This window comes from Glycine max, chromosome 8 (genome assembly GCF_000004515.6).
Source record: "Glycine max cultivar Williams 82 chromosome 8, Glycine_max_v4.0, whole genome shotgun sequence".
NCBI lineage: Eukaryota > Viridiplantae > Streptophyta > Magnoliopsida > Fabales > Fabaceae > Glycine > Glycine max.
The window spans coordinates 6,498,266-6,521,460 of NC_038244.2; the positions used below are offsets into that span (position 1 = coordinate 6,498,266).

The 23,195-nt window shown below is 36.0% G+C and overlaps 1 protein-coding gene across 5 annotated transcripts; it reads left to right on the forward strand.

Annotated features, from left to right (window-relative positions):
• The first annotated feature begins 1,624 nt into the window (after positions 1–1,624).
• On the forward strand, positions 1,625–22,743 carry LOC100815815 (protein CHROMATIN REMODELING 4). Of its 5 annotated transcripts, none has more exons than XM_014778760.3 (13): positions 1,625–2,422; positions 3,308–3,359; positions 3,816–4,170; positions 4,914–5,163; positions 9,375–9,476; positions 9,613–10,377; positions 11,737–11,844; positions 11,958–14,732; positions 15,083–15,240; positions 18,125–18,239; positions 19,052–19,134; positions 19,721–20,363; positions 20,468–22,743. In XM_014778760.3, the coding sequence occupies exons 4-13, from the start codon at positions 4,930–4,932 to the stop codon at positions 22,487–22,489; spliced, it is 7,005 nt and encodes a 2,334-aa protein (XP_014634246.3). In that variant the 5' UTR covers positions 1,625–2,422; positions 3,308–3,359; positions 3,816–4,170; positions 4,914–4,929; the 3' UTR covers positions 22,490–22,743. The 5 variants fall into 5 exon arrangements, with proteins under 5 accessions (XP_014634246.3, XP_040873962.1, XP_040873960.1 ...); XM_041018028.1 differs by having other exon boundaries at positions 3,311–3,359; XM_041018026.1 differs by lacking the exon at positions 3,816–4,170.
• The last annotated feature ends 452 nt before the right edge of the window (positions 22,744–23,195 follow it).

Sequence of the window (23,195 nt, forward strand, 5' to 3'; positions counted from 1 at the left end):
ATTGCATGTTTTTTTAGTCTGCACATGAACTTTTTAGTTATTATTCATTCTTCAATAAATAATTGAGAATTATTAGTTTTATATTTTAATTAAAAGGTTTTAATGTTTAGGAAGAAGATTAGACTTTGGAAGGATTTAACATAATATTTTATGAATTCTATATGCAATTTAACAATGGTTTTTGTTTTGTTTGACCTTATCATTAATAATTTTTCGAATAAAAACATGAAAGATACAATTTAAAGAGATATTATTTATTTATTACTTTCTCTCTATTTTTCCTTATGCATTTATAATAAAAATTCATTAAAAAATAAAGTATTACTTTCATTACTTATTCTTGATCTGATAATACTCAAAATTATTTAGTAAGGAAAATAATATAATAAGGCATGAATTCAATTTTTTTTACTACTTTTAAATTTTTGCTTTCATTATTATTCATACTTCAACAAATATTTTTTAGAATTATTAATTTAATCTTTTAGGAGGAAGATGAATCTTTTTTTGGAAGGATCTAAAACACATTTCTAATATATTTTTGTGAATTCTATATACCGTTCCACAAGGGTTTTGTTTTCGTTTGGCCTTACTATAGATAACCCACTAAATAAAAATAGAAAAGACACAATTTAATGATTTTCTTATCCTTTTTTTTCTTTTTTTCCTAAATCTCTTTTGCATTGATAGAAAAATTAATTAATCATTAATTTCATTACTTATATAATTGATTTAATAACATTCTAAATCATTTAAGAAGGAAATCAAGATAATAAGACGCCTAAATTTATTATTTTTACTACTTTAAAATTTTTCCTTCCACTATTATTCATTGTTCAACGATTTTTTTTTTGAAAATTATTAGATTTATCTTTTTAGGAAGAAGAAATATATTTTCAGAAAGGTTTTCACATATTTTTAACATATTTTGTAAATTCCGTATTTAACATATTTCTAATAGTAGATTAAATCCTATATTTCGTCAATATATGATATCTTTTCAAAGTGAAATCCATTATGTGTATAGATTTTATGAAGAATACAAATGCAATCAATGAAAATGTTTACATTATTCTGCCTACAGTTCATTGGTTGACATGAATAGTTGTTATTAGTGGGATGTTTAGTAAGCCATAACTCTTATTTTTAATTTTTCTTGTATTAAATTAAACATTAAATACGTATTAATTAGATTATGTTTTGAAAAAATTATCTCAGAATCTTAAATTTAGCCCGGGAAAAAGGAATCTTGTAATAAAGTGATTTACATTAAACAGTAAAAAACCTGTTACCGCAATTTTGAGAAATGTAAGCACAGAATAGTTGTTGGATTCTAAAACTCAATTCAGAGTTGAATTTCGTTTAGCTTATTAGGCATTAATTGATTGTTTGAAATAGATTCTCGTCACGCAAATAGTAATCTCCTATTTTCTTTAACAAAAATTAATAAAACAGCGACTTTGTAAATGAACACGCACGCACAACACAATTCATGAAGAATACTCCTATTTTCGAAAGCACAGAAACCAAGAGGTAATAGAAAATAGCACTTACTATGAATCAAATGACCTAACGTTGGAGTTTAACTTAATAGTCTCGAATTTAAGTTTCAGTTTTACAGTTTATGTGATTTTACGTGATGTTCTCAATTAGAAGCAATTCTGTTCTAATAAGAGAGAATTTTTAGTGGCAATTTTGTTTTTCAAGTATCAAACGTATCTGCTTATCAAATACTTAAATTCGAGACTATTTATAAAAAGTTAAAAGGGTTTTTTTTTATAGATTTTATATAAAAAGTTAAAAAAAATAGGGGCAACGCATGAACAAGAACAACACATGCAGGAGGGAGCAATAGATGGCTGGTGTGATGAGGAGAAGAAGTGCGTTTGAGAAAGGCAAAAACCATGGAAATGATGGTAACTAGTTCAGTTCAGTTGTTGATTGTGAATGTGAGAAAGAGGGAAGAAGAAGATCAAGAACAAGAGTGCAAGAAGAGAGGCAAAGGCTCGTGGTGATGCCACGTGGCATGGTTGGAGTGGAAGAGTGGTTTGGGGGCTTTCAACAACAAGAGCAAAGAGCAAAGAGTTTCTCTCTCTCCTGCCATGTCAGAGCGTAACCCCGTCCTATGACCCCGGCGAATCCGTATTTGTGTGTGTCTTTCTCTCTCTACCACTTCTTTCTCTCTCTACAGGACAACATCAACAAACAACAACAACAACAACAACAACAACAGCTATCTCTTTTTCTCTCTCTATTTATTCATTTGTCTGTCCCCCCCCCTCTCTCTCTCCTCGTATCTCTCATCTCCTTCTTGCATCCATCCATGCCCTAATACCCTTTTCTGCATACCCTCTTTCCCCTTTTTTTCATTCCTCTCATGCAATCCCTCTCCCTGCTTCTATTTGATCCATAGCCCACGCTGGTATGCTTGTCAATTTCCCTCCTTTGCTCTTGCTTTCCGGTTTTTGCTGGAATTTGCCTTCTGGGGTTTTGTGTTTTTTGGTCTCTTGTTCTTGTTCATGTTTAATTTCACTTGGCTGTTTTGTTTTGTGTGTGTGTGGGAGTCCCTTGATTCTTAAGCTACTTTGCTCTGTGATGGTGATTCCTGCTTAAGGATTTTGTTGGTTTAATGAGCATGATTTGTTACATGGATTTTGAGCTGGTTTGCTGAGTCATTTAGTCGAGGTTTTTTTGTGTTAGTCGAATGTGCAGAATGCTTCACCGGTTGTTGGATGTGGATTGGTGGCTTTTGCTGTGTTTATTGATTGTGGTGTGCTGGAACATACACTGATTTGCTGTTCATTGTATATGCTGCTGCTTTATTCTTTTTGATGGGGATTGTGTATGCTTCTTCAGATTCGGCATGGTTTAATAGTTTTTACACGAGAGTGTTGCTTAGTAGTCTGTCTATGCTCATGTGAATTATCTGATCTTGCATTGATTGGACAATGAATGTGTATGCCTCAGTGTTGTTAAATGGTGGCGCCATGGCTGCTATAGCAGAATGGCGTGGTGGACTTTTTGCCAACTGCCACAGGAAATTTGTGAAGGGAGGCCCGCTATGGCGGCGCCATAGGCCACACTTGTGTGTCTATATGGCTGAAATTTGGCCTTCCGCCATCCGCCATCCGCCATTGATAACTTTGGTATGCCTACAAAGTTGTGAATCCTGCAGTATCTCAGGAAATTGACCATTGTTTAACTGTTCATGTTTAGGGGCAAATGGCATGTCTTGTACTTGGATGTCTTTTTCACTTATTATGAATGTGGTTGCAAATGGGGGACTAACGTTTGCTAATGTCTGCAGCAGGATTGGTGCAGGCTATTGATTCTATGTTTCTAACTTTCCATAGTACAAGGTGATGCTGTTATTCATGTTAATCTATACTCAAAGATGTGTTGTGTACCAAATGAAAATATTTCCTAGTGTTAAATGCTAACAAATTTGCTTTTGTTTTATTTTTTTTCTCAGAGGGGGAGTTATTTTGTTTGGTTCTGAAATGTTTCATTCTTAAGCGTAAATGCTTGATTGTTGTTATGTTGTTGTAAATGTTCATTCTTAAGTGAAATATCTCATTTGCTTTGATTTTGCATTATTACATCATGAAACTACTGCTTGGCTTTCTTGATTGTCATGTTCTTTGATAAACCTTGCTACCTGATGTTAACATGATTTCCTACCAGACTCTCACAATTTTTTGTATGAGGCAATTGATTTTGCATTCGATGGACTCTTTACCTTAGCAAGTAGCGGGTAGAAATTACTTTTTTATTGACAGCAACCTTGTTATTCACTTCAACCACTCGCGTTTCAGACTTACCTAAGATCCATCTCAAGACTTAAGTAGGCTGGATTTTCCAAATTCATTAGATGTTGGAATAAGACACACCTCAGACGAACGAAATATGCATAGAATTTCTTGTAACGTTGGTGAACCGAAGATACAACTGCAGAGAAATGCTCTAGCAAATGTATTGAATCACCATGAGTTCTGAAGCTTCAACCCAAGACTAACTTATTGGACTTTCCCTTAGCTATCATAGAGCCTTCCCTTTTGAGGCAAAAAGCTCTTTTTATGCTGGTTTGGTCTTCAAAGTGGACATACTTTGTCCAATCAGCTGATGGATACTTAATCAGAGACGATCTTTAGTAATTGCAGTTGTGGAAAGGTGAATGGATTGAAAATTTGAAATGCAAACTTGATACTTTGAATCATGATGAGATTGATTAGGAAATGTGGTGTCCTATTCTCTTTTGAATCCAAATTTGCCTGCTTTCCATGTTGAGTGATATTAGGTGATCATGAATAATGTCTTTAATATGGTGAATAGAGAATGAAGACTACATGAATCTCTTAAAAAAATTGAATGCATGTTAGCTTCTTTGTGGAGTTATGCTTTAAGGGGATGTCTTTGAAAGATCATTAGAGGTATTGGCAATTTGGCATGTTGTGCTACATGTTTCATGTTCTCAGTCTCAAATGTTTCTTTCTTTCTTGGTGTAGTTTTCAGTTTTTGACGATTTTGTATCCTCACGCATTTGTATCTCTCCTTTCCTTAATAAATTCTATGTTTATTAAAAAAAAAAAATACAATGATGATTTATACTTTGAATGGATTAAAAGAATGTTTTCTCTAGTTGGCTACACATCTAAAATCTTTTTTTGCTAGTGGTTGAACTTTGGTTAGAGATATTATGAGAAAGACTGCTGTTTACCAGGGTTATTTCAATATTTAGTTTTTGTTCAATTTTTCTGTTTTACTTTTGCATTATTTACTTGTACTACTTTCCTGTAATTGTTTTGTGTGTTGTGTTAATGAGCAGACATGTTTAGTGCTGTTTAAAAGCTATAATTTGAATTTTCATTTTTCTCATGAAATGCTGATGGTTGAAGTATTGATTGCACATGCAGGATGCATTTATGAACAATGAAAGAAAACAAATCTTCAGCACCTAAAATGCTTAACAGGAACTGGGTTTTAAAGCGTAAGCGGAGAAAACTTCCTTTAGGACTAGATCAGTCATCTGGTAAAGAGCAATCCAATGGTAAAGAAGAAAATTCACTAACATCCGAATCTTCTAGAAATGCTTCAGCTAAACGTGTGCTAAAGACTGAAGTAGCTACTGGTCAAATTTCATCTAAGAAGAAAGGAAATGATGGGGTGAGTTACCTTTTATGAGCCCAAATTCATTGCATAATGCAAGCTTATCTAAGCTCTTTAATAAAAAGAAGGGAAATAAGAAAAGTGACGTGATGAGATTCTTTTATATTTCCATGTTTCGAATACTTCCTTTCCAATGGAAATGTTGGAAACCCAACTTATGAAGAGAAAGGGTGGTCTGTAGAGTTGTCAAGTATATCGTGGCAGTTACTATTAGAGTAGATGAGTAGAATTACTTCCTGTTCTGTTGCAACCACAGTTAGTTATGTTAGTTAAACTTAACTAACCTTAGGTTAGTTGACAGTTACTACTGTTAGTTGTAACAACTGTTTGGCTCTAGTATAAATACTAGAGATGTAACTAATTTCAGTTGAGTTAGTTAATATCAAAACACCATTTCTGAAGTGTGAGTTTTCTCCTCTTTTCAATTCTGAAATCCTTTTATGGTATCAGAGTCTATCCTAAATCCATTAAAACGGGCTATCCACCATGTCATCCACGCATCAAGCCCAATAGTGCTGGGCATGAGGTGGTATATTGGGAAAAACCCAAAGTCTCACATCCCTAGAGATAAGACCAAGATAGAATATATAAGTGGGGAACAACCCTTCAATGAGCTAGCTTTTGGGGTTGAGTTGGGCCCAAATCCACATTCTAAGATAGTTATGATAATTTGTGTGAAATAAGTTGTCTCTTTTGTTTTTTGATAGAATAGAAATTTTATTGATGAGAATGGAAGAGTACAACAGGCAGGACAAGACATACTTGAAAAGTAGACAGAAGAACAAAATATAGAAAAAATAGAAGTAAGAAATACTAGAAATATCTAGAAGTAATGCCCTTTGAAGAGGACTGAGCCAGTATGGTGATGGATGATGCACTTCTTCTACTTTGGTCATGGCTTAAAGCTACGGAGAAGGATTTTGTGTTTCATTTTAATCACTGGTCTTCTAATTTAAAAGAAGCTTTTGTGTAATTAGGAAAGTAGGGCAGTTGCTTGGGTTAAGTTTTTTATTTATGTAAAGCAGATATTGGGTGTAGCTGGTCCATAATGTAAATTCCTCATTGTGAACCAGATATGCCCCCAATCCCTATATGTATCTATAGTACCACTGGTACTGCTATTATTAATATATATATATATATATATCTATTTTTTGCTGAGCAAAAAAAAAAAAGTATGGTTGTCCTTAAAAATTGTGGCATTTGTCCCCGTCCATGAGGACCCAATAGTATAGCATATACAGCACATTCCAAGGAGCCTTTCCATCTTTACTTCTCCCAAAATCCTTGAAATGATATGCAAGAAAGTTCTGAAAATTTCTGCCTTATGGACAATACATACCCAGCATTATCAACGATATCAAAGAATCTATACTGCAAACATCTAGCAGATGGATATTGGATAATGGGATAATGAATGGCTGCACATCTCCCACTTGGAGAACCATAGAAAGTCTCGTGTGGATCACCAACTTGAAACAAATATTTTGTATTATTAATGCAGTTCAAATGAAAATGATTTCTGACCTAGAATAATCTGGAGATATAGATATTTGGAAGAAATTGATTGTGGGGTTGTCAAAGTGTGTAAGGCTTAATTTAGGCTATATTCCAGCACATGATTTTAGGCTATTTATTTTAATTTAGGATATTATGGCCTTTTATTTATTCTTTCCTTTTGGTAACCAATTCTTTATTACTAAAATAGTGGTTGTAAGCCTTGGGCTAATTAGAGAGTGATGATTTTGAGAATTTGAATATTTACTAGTAATTGGAGAGTCTATATTTGTTCTCGTGTTTGCTGTGTCCACTTCTGCTTGTAATTAAAAACAGAAGTGTTAGATTTAGCATGTCTAAAACTGAAGCGTTGATGTAAACATGTTACTGATAGGTTGCAAATCAGCTAATAGTTAGTTCATTTATTGATTTCAATTATACTAAATAAGAGATCAGTGTTCAGCCTAGATACACATCATCATACCCTAAATTTCTATATGCTATTTTTTATATGGTATGAAATCAATACCATCCTTTATGACATACTCTTGCACTATTCCACTGCTGAGTTCTCAATACTGTAGAGCTCTCTTTCATGGTGTCTGTCTGATGGTTCTTACTTTCCCATGAGCTGTACACCAATTCTAGCCGCTGGAAGTTAATTTTGTCCCCTACCTGCAGCTGTTTGGAGTTTCTGTTTCCTCAGTTAATAAGTGGCTAAGCTTGTTTTTCTCTCTTTTCATGAGTGTTTGGCTACTTTCTCTTATGCCTTGTGAATTGGCCTCTGCGCCCACACATCATGAGTGTTTTGTTCACTCAGAATGATCCAACTATTTTGTTTGCTTGCCTCAAATTACTCAACCACTGGAAGATTACTGCTAATGGACCTCTGATGTGTCGCCACATGTGAGTTACTGAAATCTGTCCGATCATGCCTCACCAGTGCATGAGGGAGTGTGAGACATCTTTTGCAGCTGGTTCCTCCATAAACTTGCCCGAAATCAATGTTCCAGCTAATCCTTTACTCAGATGTACCTCACTTCGCCTACTAATTGTCTTCTATTTGTCGGCAAATGATATCTTTGAGGTAGGAAGCAGTGACAGTCCAAGCATGAGTAGTGTGATTCCTTTACTGAATGATGCAAGCAGCACCATCATTTAGGTCATTGAGTACTGCCAGAAGCTCATATAAACTGCTACACCCTCTGATAATGACTCTGGAGGCATTGAAGATGCTCTTAAGACCTGGGACGCTGAATTTAGAACTGCTCTTCAATCTGCTTTGAAAATTGTCAAGAATCATGAAACTTGTCTTGCATTGCCATGCTACTATGCTAGAGCATCGTTTGAAGTGGGTGTGCAATGATACCTTCTCTCCAGTATCAGCAATCCTGGCTTAAAATGTGCCCACTATACCATTTTCTCATTGCTGAATTCACTCTCTGAAGTTGGCCATCACAAAAAGTGCTTAACTAGGAAATTTTTTGTATCGAAACATGCCAAACTCATTTCTAGCCTAGTTAGCACTATGGTATGATTACCCAGAACTTGAATTACCTCTACATTGAAGCACCTTCAAGGTCGACATTAATGTCCCAAGTATACACTCTGCAACTGTATTATCTTTCTCCAGTAGAGTCCATTTGAATTGAGTATTTTTATTTTATTTTTTCACTGGCTTTAATGAGACCACTGGAGCTAATTCTGCCATTGTCTAGTCTCACATCAGAAAAATAAAGATCTGGATATAACCTACAATGGCACCACCTGAAACCAATCAGCAGAGTTATTCTCCTAGTCACATAGAGGGCCTTGGGTTGATTTTACTGATACCAAGCTTAGGACATATGATATATATTCTTTAGCTTGAAAAGGAATGCTAGATTTACTGATCTAGGTATTTAGCATATGTGTGTATGTGTGTATATATATGGTCACCTGTAGTTATGATCATTGTTAATTAATTATTGAATAGATCCTAATTAGCTGCTTAATTGATCATAATTATATTATAAATATGAGATCAATGTGTTACCTAGATGTGCAGAACTCAGCATACTCTCCGATTTGTATAGGATTGTATCATGTTCCTCATGTGCCTGATGCAAATAGCCGTCACTTTTTGCATTGGGTGGTAGATTGGCAGATTTGGTGTGAGATGTATGTATTAGTGTGCAATGTATGCATTCATTTGGTATTTATGGTAGGAATGAAATGCAATATTATTTGAAGGAGAAATATATACTGCCGCCTCTTATCTGGGAAAAATTATCCTTGTTTTTTATGAAGTTGAGCTAATGGGTTCTTTAAAGGGGTCTTTGTCTAATATTAATATGCAGTGCCATAATCATCTTGCTTTCCCGATTTTACTTTATTTGTCTAGTCTAATATTAATATTGTCCTGTCTGTCTTTGTTCTGTTATTCTAACAGAATCTCTTCTAGTAAAATATCTTTTGGGATATATGCAATGTGATTGGATTCAGATGTCATTGTCATCTCATTGATCTCAATAATATATCCTTTTATTTTTGTTTTATTTTCTAGCTGCATATCTTATCCTCTGTCTTCAATCTTCATGCTTTTTTTCTTCATTTAATAATATTTTATTTATTTATAAGAACAATATTTTGGATGCTTCCAGTTTAGGATTTTTTTTTTCATTATTTCCACTTGGCTGCTCTAACTTGAGATAATGAAACTTTTGATCCAGTATTACTACGAATGTGTGATCTGTGATGTTGGTGGCAACTTATTGTGCTGTGACAGTTGTCCTCGCACTTATCATTTACAATGTCTTGATCCTCCTCTTAAGGTATGTCCAAATCTGGTTTTTTGCTGTGCTTTCATTTTTTGGTGACTTGGGCTTTCTATCAACTACAAAGTTGTGATTCTTGGGATTTTTTTTATCTGATTTTGCTTTCAATCATTCGTGATTTTATCTCTTGAAGCGCATCCCTAATGGGAAGTGGCAATGTCCAAGTTGCTTTGAAGGAAAAGATCAATTAATGCCCAAAAACCACCTGGATCCAATTTCAAAACGAGCAAGGACAAAGATTGTCACTACAAAATCAAAAGATCAAGTTAGCTCACTTAACCTTGAAAAAGTTTTTGGAACTAAACTTGTTTCAAAGAAAAGGTCCTCAAGCAAGGGAAAACCTATTTCAAGCATGGGAGTCCAATTTTTTGGAAAGAAATTATTGTCTTCCCCAGCTGATGAAACTTGTAGCGACAAACCTATTGACCCATCTCCTGAGAGTCTTATGGAAGGAACTTCGCCAGGTGTGGATGCTGATGAAAAAAAATTGAGCTTGTCCCCAAACGAATACCCAGTGGACAGGAAGTCAACTTCACCAGCCAAGGAAGATGAACCGCTCTCTAAAATTGCTAGTTTAGAAGCAATTGATGAACAGCTGGAGAGCAAGACTGATTTAACTTGCAGTAAGATTTCTTCAAGGAAAACACTTGTTCTTGCTATTGCTGCTAGTGGAGAGGAAGTGAGAAAAAGGAAGAATAAAGTTGTTAATGATAATACTAGTCAAAAGAAACGAAAGGCTGAAAAGGGGAAAAAAATTGTCAATCCTTCTTCTATAAAATCCAAGTCTGGGAATAATAAAGTACACAAGAAGCAGAAGTCTATAACCCATAGCATTTCTGCATCTGTATCAAAAGAGGATGTTGGAAACAAGAATTCTAGTGCCCAGCAGAAAGATGAGGTACTTGTTCTGCTCTCTAATATCTTGTTGGATTTTTACTTTTAATAACCAATGGAACATTTTATCTATAACCTATTACTTCTGGATAAGTAGTTATTGCATTGTCTAATAGATACTTTATTTTACTTGTTAGTTTAAATGTATATATCATTTTATTAATATTTACTATGACTAAATCCTGGCATAATAATATTGACATTTTTATTAATGGAGTCAAAATGTTTGCATATTTATTACCAAATTAAAATTTGATTTGATTGTTAATAAAATTTCAAATTTCCATTTTATCTTAAAAATTGTTGAGTTTAAGCATTGTCCTTTCTTATGGAGTCAAAATGTTTGTATATTAAAATTTCAAATTTCCACTTTTTCTTAAAAATTGTTGAGTTTAAGCATTGTCCTTTTTTGTCTCTCACTCTCTCTTGACATCAATTCTGGCCATGGTATATTGTGTTAAAGCATGACTATTTTAAATTATCGTAATGGTTTAGTGTACGCTATAGTTTATACATCTCTTGGAAATTAATTACAAATACATTTGTAATGTCCAAATGATAAATGGTCTAATTATTGTAGCCTTAAATTATGATGACTCAGATGGACTGCAGTAGAGGTCTTTTATGTGTGGTGTTTTGCAACTGTAATGTCCATAAATGGCATAACTCACCTTCAATCCTCAAATTTAATTTCAATTGCTAATTCACGACCTACATTTCATTTCTATGTATGTATGTATGTATGTATGTATGTATGTATGTATGTATGTATGTATTGTCCCCATCTCATAGGCTTCTGTAAGCTCACAGTTAGGAAAAAGTAAAACATGAATACAAAAATAAAAAATAATGGTGCAGGCTGACAGTGATCTAGCTGTTGGCTGAATACTAGGATACCGGAAATAACTAATGAATTAGAAGATTTGTGTAAAACTGTAAATACATTTTCCTTTATTAGGAGAGAATTTTTGAATATTGTCGTGTTTAGACATGTTTTGTAAGAAATCTTTAGATGTATTACAGTCCGCAGAAAAAGATGAAAAATGAGGTATAAGTGTTTCTCAAAGTATGCAAGGTTCGGTACATTGGGTTAGATTAGCAATGCTAGTAGCTGCGTGGTTTATATGTATCATCAGAGCAGTATAGTGTGGTAGGGTATGTTAAGTCGCTATTTGAATGTATTGATCCTACTACAAGATCCTTGATTTATATTACTATATACTATCTAGAATATATTATACTATTGTTGTTGAAATGCTATACCTAGTGGGATAAGGCTTTGTTGTTGTTGTTGTTGTTTTTGTTGAGATGCTATTGTATTTTTATTACACTGTAAGCATGACTTGTTTTTGCTTGGATGCAGAAGATCTCTCAGCTAATGAAAGATACCCCAAGTGAAGTTGATAAAGCATGGAGCCGCATGGACAAAACTTTGTTGCATGAAGACAGTGCTATTGCTGAGTCTTTGCAGGTAACCAGAAAGAGCTGTCAGACGATTTACATTTCTTTGTTTAAGAAAATGCCTCCCCTGATATCTTTTATGTGATTATCATGACTTACTCTACTTGGATATCCATCTCACAGGTTGATCGGGTTCTAGGGTGTCGAATTCAAGGTGAGAATGCAAATTCATCACGTAACTTGTCCTTGAATGTTGCGGGTGACTCACCTTCTGGTGATCTAGTAATATCAGAAAATCAGTCCAGACTACTAGATGATAATTCTGCTTGTGCTAATGATTTGGATGTTGAATCAACTGAAAATCATATTGAGGATTGTCAAAATGTCAAGAGTTCTGATGAAGAAGGAATACTGAAAAACACTGATAGACTGGAAAGGATTCATGTATACAGAAGATCAATAACAAAAGAGAGCAAGAAAGGAAATTCTGTAGATTCGTTGAGTAAAGCCACTGGTGATTTAGATCCCTGTGACTGGGATGGTAAAGATCAGGATGATTCTGCTGTATCTGCTGAACAGTTGGAAAAACCAACTGACAAGGTGGAGACAGAGGAGATCATTAATGTTGCTTTAAGAAGTGAGGACAACAGTGAGATTCCAAAAAACTGTGAAATACAACTCTCTCCTGAAGCAAAACAAAAAGAAAGGAATGCAGAGAAGGGAATGAGTGGCAGTATTGATGATAAAGCTCAGGATGCTATCATAGCTGAATGCGCAGGCCCAAATGGAGAGCAAGTTTTCTATGAATTTTTAGTTAAATGGGTAGGAAAGTCTCATATTCATAATAGTTGGATTTCTGAATCCCAGTTAAAAGTTCTTGCAAAGAGAAAACTAGAAAATTACAAGGCAAAGTATGGGATGACGATAATTAATATTTGTGAGGAGCGTTGGAAGCAGCCTCAGCGGGTGCTTGCCCTTCGAACTTCCAAACATGGAACATCTGAAGCATTTATAAAATGGACTGGACTGCCTTATGATGAATGCACTTGGGAAAGTTTAGATGAACCAGTGCTTCAAATTTCTTCTCATTTGATTACACTTTTCAATAAGCTTGAAACTCTCACTCTTGAAAGGGATTCATCAAAGGAAAATTCAACTAGGAAAAGCAATGACCATCAAAATGATATTTTTAATCTTACAGAGCAACCTGAGGATCTAAAAGGTGGTTCTTTGTTTCCCCATCAGCTTGAGGCACTGAACTGGTTGCGTAAATGCTGGTATAAGTCCAAAAATGTGATACTTGCTGATGAGATGGGGCTTGGAAAAACAGTATCTGCTTGTGCTTTTATTTCATCATTGTATTTTGAATTCAAAGTTTCACTTCCTTGCTTGGTCTTGGTACCACTTTCTACCATGCCTAATTGGCTTGCTGAATTTGAACTTTGGGCTCCGAATGTGAATGTTGTAGAATATCATGGCTGTGCTAAAGCAAGAGCAATAATTCGCCAGTATGAATGGCATGCAAATGATCCAAGTGGGTTGAATAAGAAAACAGAAGCCTATAAATTTAATGTGCTTTTAACTACATATGAAATGGTTCTTGCTGATTCTTCTCATTTGCGTGGAGTTCCTTGGGAAGTTCTTGTTGTTGACGAGGGTCATCGACTGAAGAATTCAGAAAGTAAGCTTTTCAGCTTGCTAAATACATTCTCTTTTCAACATCGTGTACTGTTGACAGGTACTCCTCTCCAGAACAACCTTGGCGAGATGTACAACTTGCTTAATTTCTTGCAGCCAGCTTCATTTCCTTCTCTATCTTTATTTGAGGAGAAATTTAATGATCTTACAACTGCAGAGAAAGTTGATGAATTGAAAAAACTTGTTGCTCCTCACATGCTTCGTAGACTTAAAAAGGATGCCATGCAAAATATCCCCCCTAAGACAGAAAGAATGGTTCCTGTTGAGTTGTCATCCATCCAAGCTGAATATTATCGTGCAATGCTTACAAAGAATTATCAAGTATTGCGGAATATTGGGAAAGGAGTTGCCCAACAATCTATGTTGAACATCGTGATGCAATTGAGGAAGGTCTGTAATCATCCATACCTCATACCAGGAACTGAGCCTGAATCTGGTTCTGTTGAGTTCCTTCACGAAATGAGAATCAAGGCTTCAGCTAAGTTGACTCTTCTGCATTCTATGCTAAAGATTTTACACAGGGAAGGTCACAGAGTTCTTATTTTCTCACAAATGACCAAGCTTCTTGACATCTTGGAGGACTATTTGAATATAGAATTTGGGTCTAAAACGTATGAGAGAGTGGATGGATCTGTTTCTGTAGCTGATCGCCAGACAGCTATTGCACGCTTTAACCAAGACAAAAGTAGATTTGTTTTTTTGTTATCCACTCGCTCTTGTGGACTTGGGATAAATTTGGCAACTGCTGACACTGTCATCATCTATGATTCTGATTTCAATCCCCATGCAGATATCCAAGCAATGAATCGAGCACACAGAATTGGACAATCAAATAGACTTTTGGTATACCGGCTTGTGGTTCGTGCTAGTGTTGAAGAGCGCATCTTGCAGCTTGCTAAGAAGAAATTGATGCTTGATCAGCTTTTTGTAAATAAGTCAGGATCTCAAAAAGAGGTAGAAGATATTTTAAAGTGGGGAACTGAGGAACTCTTCAACGATTCTCCTGGACTGAATGGGAAAGACATGAGTGAAAATAACAATAGTAGCAAAGATGAGGCAGTAGCAGATATAGAACATAAGCATCGGAAGAGGACTGGTGGTCTGGGAGATGTATACAAGGATAAGTGTACTGATAGCAGCAGCAAGATTCTGTGGGATGAAAATGCTATTTTAAAATTGCTTGATCGTTCAAACCTTCAAGATGGTTCAACTGATAATGCCGAAGGGGATTCTGAGAATGATATGCTGGGCTCAGTGAAGGTGAAGTAATTGGTTTACTCTGGTTAATACAGTATTGTTTCTTTAAACTTTTGCTAGAAGCTAGAACATTACCAATAAGGCAATAAACTTAGTCATATGGTGTTTTTTGTGACATACATGAATCTTGTTTTGATTGTTGGCATCTAGACAACTCCACTAGTTGGGAGCCTCATGCACTGGGTTTCCCTTTTTCTATAAGTTTCTTTCTCCCATAAACTTTGATTCTGTCATGTTAATTGAATGATTAAGTTTCCCCTTTTATTTTTTCCTAAATTGTATCTTTGTGCTCTTACACACGGTTAGATATAGTGTGCTCTGCCCCTTATTGTGATTGAAAATTTCTTTCTTAGGCGCTTGAGTGGAATGATGAACCAACTGAAGAACATGTAGTGGGTGAATCTCCTCCTCATGGGACTGATGATGTGTCTACACAAAATTCTGAGAAGAAAGAGGATAATGCAGTGAATGGCAATGAAGAAAATGAATGGGACAAACTACTGCGTGTGAGGTAAGTAGCTTCTATTTGTTTTGTCCTCTGTTATTGTCATATATTACTTTAACATCCAAGTTCCATGTAAATTACTGATTATTAGCTGCATAAAGTACTATTTAATATGGACAAAAATATCATTTCAAGAGACATTAAGAATTTGGAACATAGTGGTGACATCTGCTTTTTGTCTCGTTCCAAAAACAAAAGCCCATTAGCACCTCGGGATGGAAGTGGAGGACACCCTACATACAGGCAATGTTGCTGAAGAGCACTCCCTCCTTGTCTGAAATGACCTAAAATATAAACAGATTTTATGATATAACATTTTACTTGTTTTTGTGGGTTTCTGTTAATCCAGCCAACCGTGCCCAATTGGATAAGGCTTAGATATTTTTTGTGTATGTATGTTTTCATGGTGTTTTAAAGGAAGTTTACATATCAGACATGTCAAGAAAGTGGGTACATTTTTTGGTGTTTGTAATATGCTCATGTAGTTGCAGAACTAACAGTTACTGTTGGATTAGATTCTGTTTTTCACTGTTGTAACTGTTCTAGTTCATTAGGACTTCAATAGAATCTGTAAGAGTCAGTTAGCTGCTACTGCTGAATCTAGTAACTGCTTAAAGGAAGGCAGAAGACCTAGGAATTGGATATATTTTAACATGTCCTTCACATGAAATACCTTTTTGGAACTTTTGTTTAAAGTCAATTGTCTAAATGCAAGCTGACTAGTACTTGGTCCTGTGCACAGACTACAGAGTGTTGGTTATGTTGATTTGAAACAGATTCCTCAGGATTGCCTTGATCTAGATTCAGAGGGAGATTGCTTTTGAAATTTTGCTTCATGGTCAAAAGCAAATATTCCATGTCATGAACATTGTGAGATTCCAAATGGATGACTGAGGTGACAAAAGCTTTGTATTCCTCATGTAATACCTAAGGATAGTATCAGTGTGATCATGTAGTGTCACCAGATCACTGATTGAGACTATTGAACCAACAAGGGCTTTGATTCAAAGGAGATACTCTATATAGGATGTGTGCCTTTGTGTTGTGCAGTTCTGCTTGTTGATGCACTAAATATAGGTATGGATTTCTTTCCATACCTGCCAAGAATGAACTCAGGTAAGCACTGATTTGGAAAGAGAGGATGGCAACTATGAGAAGAGCATTTGGCGGTGCGTTGATCATTGCATGCATGCTTTGCTGACTCATCCTAATTGTCAATCTTCATCAAATTTCAGTGGAATCTCCAGATTTACAATTAATCTAATAAGACGGTGAGCTTTAATCACTGCTTCTACTTGCTGTTCCCACAGCAAGAAATGGTGATTGTCTAGTCAAACAGAGGTTGTGTTTGAGAACATTATTGGAGAGGAAGAAGATTTACCTGGTGGTGGTGGTGGATCAGAAGTGGAATGGAATGGATTGAGCAGCAATATCAAGCCCAGAAAACAATCTAATGCCATATAAGAGTGAAAGGCAGCAAATGAAACCAGATAGAAATACCAAATGCAAGAAAGTAAATGGAAAATATTAAAGAGAATTTGAGGACGTAAAGTGTTTATGATATTATATCTGAATAATTTCAGTACAAATGTAGGTATTTCTACATCTGAGATTTACTAGCTCTCTTACACAGTCTGACAGCAGAGTTACTGCTGGTACACTAACCAACTTTCTGACTAACTATCCACAAACTTAGCAGTCATGACTAGCCGACTGCTGGAGGAGACTCACTTAGAGTCCATTTGTTTCAGCTCTTTTCATGAATTTTTTTTTTTTTTTATAAAATCACTTATAAAATTTTTAATATGTTTATTTAGGGAAGTTCTATTGTATTGCTATACACATGACTATACTCTGATTGCTGGGCTTTAAAGGGATAACAAGAGAAAAATGTGGGAGTAACAAAAAAGAAAATGTTAAGATGGATGTATATGAAATGATTGTATATGGGGAGATATTGATGTCACATTGATTGAAGAAAAGATAATAGAAAATTACAGGCGAGCCTACTAGAATAGGCAAGAACTAAGATGGACTATAGGCTCTGATACCATGTTTGATTTCAACTTAAAACCAATTGACACTAAGTGAAGTTGTCCAATAGATATATAAGCTGCACTCCAAGAACTGAGGCAGGCGATGTGGGACTTCCTAACAAAGTAGATGCCCTAGTGAAGAGAGTATATTGCTTGGTTTTTAGTCCTATGAAAAGGGGGAGGGGGAGGCCAAGAAGGACATTGGGGGAATTTGTGAAGAGGGGTCTTGTGGTAAATAATATCCCTAAAGATTTGGTTTGTAATTGAGCCAAATGGCATCGTGTGATGTAGCTGATCTCACTTAGTCACAGCTTTTGTTATTGTTTAAGCTTTTGAAAAAAAAAAACAGAATCTGGAAAAAGTCAGATTTCTGATATTTTTAAAGACTGTTTTGAGTAGCTTCTTGCTATAATTATAGCTACTTTTAAAAATAACAATTTTTTTAAAGCTTCATCTTTTTTTTTAAAGCTTAAACAAACAGGTCCTTAGTCTCATGAAGTAGCTGCACTCAGGTCTTAATTATTTGAAGGGGCACAGAACTCTTGCATGCAAAAATTTCAGACCATTGTATATCCTAACTACAAGATTTAGACACCCCCATAAATCCTGGCTACGATCCTAACATACTAACACAATTATTATTTATAAGAACTGAAGCAGCAATCAGTGAACTCTTTTGAGCATATGATGGTAAAGGAGCATGATTATTTGAAACCTGGGGAATAATTTTTATCTCTACAAGTGATGAAAGCACAATTTTTTTTAATTCATATTGCCATGCATTTGACAGCATAGTTAGCTATCAAGTGGCATGACTAATATGATTGAATTTCTTGTCATACCTTGATTTGTAGGTGGGAGAAATATCAAAGTGAGGAGGAAGCAGCTCTTGGTCGAGGGAAGCGACAGAGAAAAGCTGTTTCTTATAGGGAAGTATATGCTCCACATCCAAGTGAAACAATGAGTGAGGTAATTTGCTTCCTTTCGGTTTGCAAGTGAAAACAATTAGTTAATATGCTCAATATTTTTTAATTATGTATTATGTATTTGGTTCTGAATATCACTGGCGGGAGATGATGACAGTTTTGTTTCTCATACTATTTCCTGTCCCAGTTTGTTTCCAGCTCAGTATTAGTTTAGTTGTTAGTTTTTTTTTTTTTTTTATCAGCAAAAGTATATATATATATTATATAGAATATTAAAAATAGTACAAGCAGTACTGTTGTATATACATCCTAGCACTTGCAAGGTGCAAAACTGTGGTGACCTAATACATGCTAACCAACTTGAATTAGGAAACCAAAGATCTAACTAACCGCTAGGTACCCATCCAGCCTAACTTGTATTATATAAACTATCCCCCCTCAACACAAAAAACTATCCCTAATGTTACTGGACCATAAGTGAAACGGGATATCAAATCCTTTCTCCAGATTTTTAAGCCAGGTCCAGCAATAAAATAGAGCGTCCTCCATCACTTTATGACTGTTGAAACTTTTATGTTGGAAGACCATCCTATTCCTATGCAGCCAAATACACCATAGGAATAGGAGTTCACAATTTAGTTGTTAGTTTGTTAGTTTTTTGGTTGTTAGTTTGTGTGGAGGGCTGTAAATAGGAGTTCACAATTTAGGTTCACTTGCTTATTATTAAAGTTTTATATTTGTTCAGCTGTTTTACCACTTTAGCTTCAGTATTTAAGCTTAACTTCATTTTAATTCTTGTAGAAATTATATTGGTCTATTTGTTAATGTTTTCTATTGGTGTGCTTGTTCAACCAGAGTGGTGGTGAAGAGGAAAAAGAGCCAGAACCAGAGCCTGAGCGTGAATATACACCAGCAGGACGGGCCCTCAAGGCAAAATAGTATGATTTATTTTTCAAACTTCCTGAATTATGTTCATCTTCCAATCTCTTCTCATCATTCCTCTTTCCCCTCCTTTTATACGTATGTATTTGAAATGAGCCTATCTGTGATCAGTGCTGTTGGTTTGTCATGATGACTTCTTTTTGGTGTTATACTTAGGCTTCTTTCACTGGTAAATTGTCGAGGAGTTCCTCCTCGATTGTTTTCCTTTTTTCTGTAAAGTAGTTATTTATGTAAATATAAACCTGTGATACATTAATTTTAACTTATTGAAATGATTTACCTAGAGCTCTTAGCAAGTCCTACAGGCTATTGATAAATTGTTTAAGGTAGTTTGAACATCCATGCATTAATTTCCTTTAAAAAAATTAAGCTATACATAGTATATTGGTATTCCTTTTTTTCAGTTCTATCTGTACTGATGAGATTATTTAATTGTGAGTCAAATTTTAATTGGTAATTTTCTAACTCATGTACCAAGATATCGTGTCCTCTGGCAGTGGTAGATTCTGTAAACCAATAGTATGCCTTGACAATTAAATGGACCCTCAATGCTGAATATTTATACTTGTTATTGCTTAACAGTGGTAAACTCCGTGCTCGGCAAAAGGAACGACTTGCCCGGATAAAAGCGATTAAAGAATCAAATCCTGCTGAGGGATTTCCAGGTAATGAGTTACTTTCACATTCTCCAGCCATTGCCAAGGGTGGGGATCCAGTGGCTGGACCGATGCATTCAGATCAGGAGGGGCCTTCTATCAACCTAGAAGACAGACAACTTTCTGAAGCGAAGAATAGCAACACTGACTCCTTTTCAAGGATCAATAAGCTTTCAAAACATAAAATGACCAGTCATTTTGATGCTTCTGTCAGTAATCTAGGTCGTTCTCTCCCTGACATTTTTCTTCCAAGTCACCCTAAAGTGGGGCTGAGCATGACAAACTCAATGCCCACCAACAATTTGTTGCCTGTACTGGGACTTTGTGCTCCTAATGCTAACCAAATAGAATCATCGGAAAGTAATATTTCGAAGTTAAATTGGAGACATAGACATGGATCCAGACAAGAGTTTCCATTCAGTCTTGCCCCTTGCTCTGGGACATCCATGGATGCTGAGGTCAGAAGTAAGGAAGTGGCAGCAAATACCAAGCTGGCAGATGCATCAACAGAAAATTTACAACCAAGTTTCAAAAATAGCATCCCTGATAACAGTCTAACATTTGTTCCTGTATGCTCTCTTAATACATTTGTGGATTTCATTGTTGATTGTAGTTGTCTTCATGCATGTGTCCTTATGATTTGTATCCTTTCCTTTATTTATTTATTTTGCAGTTTCCACCCTGTGTGCAAGGAAAGGAATCTGATGCATTTGAAAATTCAGGTGCTAGATTTTCTCATTTTCAGGAGAAGATGGCCTTGCCGAATCTGCCATTTGATGAAAGGTTGCTGGCCAGATTTCCTCTTACAACCAAGAGCATGCCAAATTCACATCTGGACCTCTTGCCCAGTTTGTCTATAGGAGGAAGACTTGAATCTTTGAATGGGTCTATGCAAGACCTTCCAACAATGCCAGTGTTGCCTAATTTCAAAATACCCCCTGAAGATTTATTCAGATATAATCAACAAGACAGGGATGCTCCCCCTACTTTGGGTTTGGGACAAAGGCCAACCACATTCTCATCTTTCCCAGAAAACCATAGGAAGGTGCTTGAAAACATAATGATGAGAACTGGATCTGGATCAAGTAATTTATTGAAAAAGAAGTCAAAATCAGATGGGTGGTCTGAAGATGAACTTGATTCTCTCTGGATTGGTGTTCGTAGGCATGGAAGGGGCAATTGGGATGCTATGCTCAGAGATCCCAAGTTAAAGTTTTCAAAGTATAAAACATCTGAGGATTTATCAGTGAGGTGGGAAGAGGAACAGGTAAAGGTCTTTCAGGGGCCACCTTTTCCTGCACAAAGATCATCCAAGACTATGAAATCTACCAAATCGGCCCATTTTCCAATCTCTGATGGAATGATGGAAAGGGCTTTGCATGGGAGCAAATTTCTTTTGCCGCCAAAATTTCAAAACCATCTGACTGACATGAAATTAGGGATAGGTGATTCTGCATCTAGTCTGTCACATTTTAGTACATTGGACCGACCTAGTTTGCAAAATGATCACTTCGTACCTCTTCCATCTTGGAGTTATGATAAAAACAGATCAAAATTTCCTGAAGGTGCTTCTGCTGAAACATCTGATAGACCAGGAACTTCCAGTGTACTGACTGAAAGACCATTTCTGCTTAATTCTTTTGGAACCAGTACCTTGGGTTCTTTAGGCTTGAATTGCTCAGGCAGCATTGATGCGCATCAAAAGGAGGATGACCAAGGAAGCTCCAAGCGTGGAAAGTTGCCCGTACTACTTGATGGATCATCCAATGATGTGCGTCATAATCCCATTAATGTAGGAAATGGTGAGTCTACTAGCTCTGGATTGTTATCTAACCCCACTAGACCTGATCTTTTGCACTCAAAAGGAGAGGAAGTGGGTGGAAGCAGTACTTTGAAAGACAAGCTTCCCCACTGGTTACGAGAAGCTGTGAGCTCCCCAGCCAAACTTCCTGATCCTGAACTTCCACCCACAGTATCAGCCATTGCTCAATCAGTTCGCCTGTTATACGGGGAAGATAAGCCTACAATTCCCCCGTTTGTGATTCCTGGACCACCTCCCTCCCTACCAAAGGACCCCAGGTCTAGTGTCAAAAAGAAAAAGAAGAGAAGATCACACAAGATCAGTCGGAGTCTTCCAGATTTTGCGGGAATCAGCGGGGATTTGCACAGCAGCCACCATGTTGATAATGGTGCTTCAAGCTCACTCCCATTGGACCCACCATTGCCTCTACTTTCATATACAGGAGCTCTAGGAACTCAGCAGATTGAATCTGACCTTAACTTGCCTCCTCTAAATTTGAAAGTGGCAAGCTCGTCACACTCTTCAAAAAAAGCAAGTTCGGGACTGTCTCCATCTCCTGAAGTGCTCCAGTTGGTTGCATCATGTGTTGCTCCTGGCCCCCATCTTCCATCGATCGCCGGTGCTTCAAACTTTCTCGACAGCAAGCTTCCATTGCCAAGGCCTGTTGGCAGAGCCAAATTCAAAGACTCAGAAGGTGCCTTCAGAAATAAGAATCCTAGACAGCTCTCACAAAAAAATTGGTGTTCACCTCAAGAACAAGAAGTACATGACCTTGATAGTGGAGATTCCAGCAAGACTCAGTCAGATCCCTCTCGGGTTGAACGGCCCTATGAAGTGGAAGTGTCATCTGAGGGAACTGTCTCAGACCATGCTGTGAGAGATCAGGAAACATAACTTTAGTGTTTTGGATAAAAAAAAATGAAACCATATTCTTTCTTGATGCTGAAGCCTTTTCACCAATGCGCTAGAATTTTTGTAGGTATGACGAGTGAACTAGCAAAAATATAGGATTGTTGAGAACATGTAAAGTTTTTTTTTTCTCCAAGTGAAATGAAATATAGTGTTGCTTGTTGGATATTGTTTGTTGTCCTCTTTGTCTGGCATTTTTTGAAATTGGAACCAGATATAATAATTCATTATTATATGCATGGTACGTGTATTAGTATGGACTGTAAAGCATGATGGAAGCAACATTAGTATAGTAGTGCAGTGATATATATATATATATATATATATATATATATATATATATATATATATATATATATATATAGTAAATGTTTTCAACAACAGGAATTTGAAGGTCAAGGCGTCAAGCCATCTTCAGAGGACCAAGAACTTAGTTCCGTTAGTGTTGTGTGAATTTATTATATACTGTACTTGGTATTTAATGATATAGATGATTTATTTTTAAAAGACTGATGTAGATAATTTGTTATTTGTGACTTTTCTAATTGGATGAATGGGTCACTAACAAACTTTACGAAATTTTATTTCCTAGATATATTGCAAAATATTTTGACTGGTGGATGGGGATTTAATTACGTGTGGAGTTTGTATACCAGTCGAACCCAAACTTGAATAGTATTATATCCGAAAC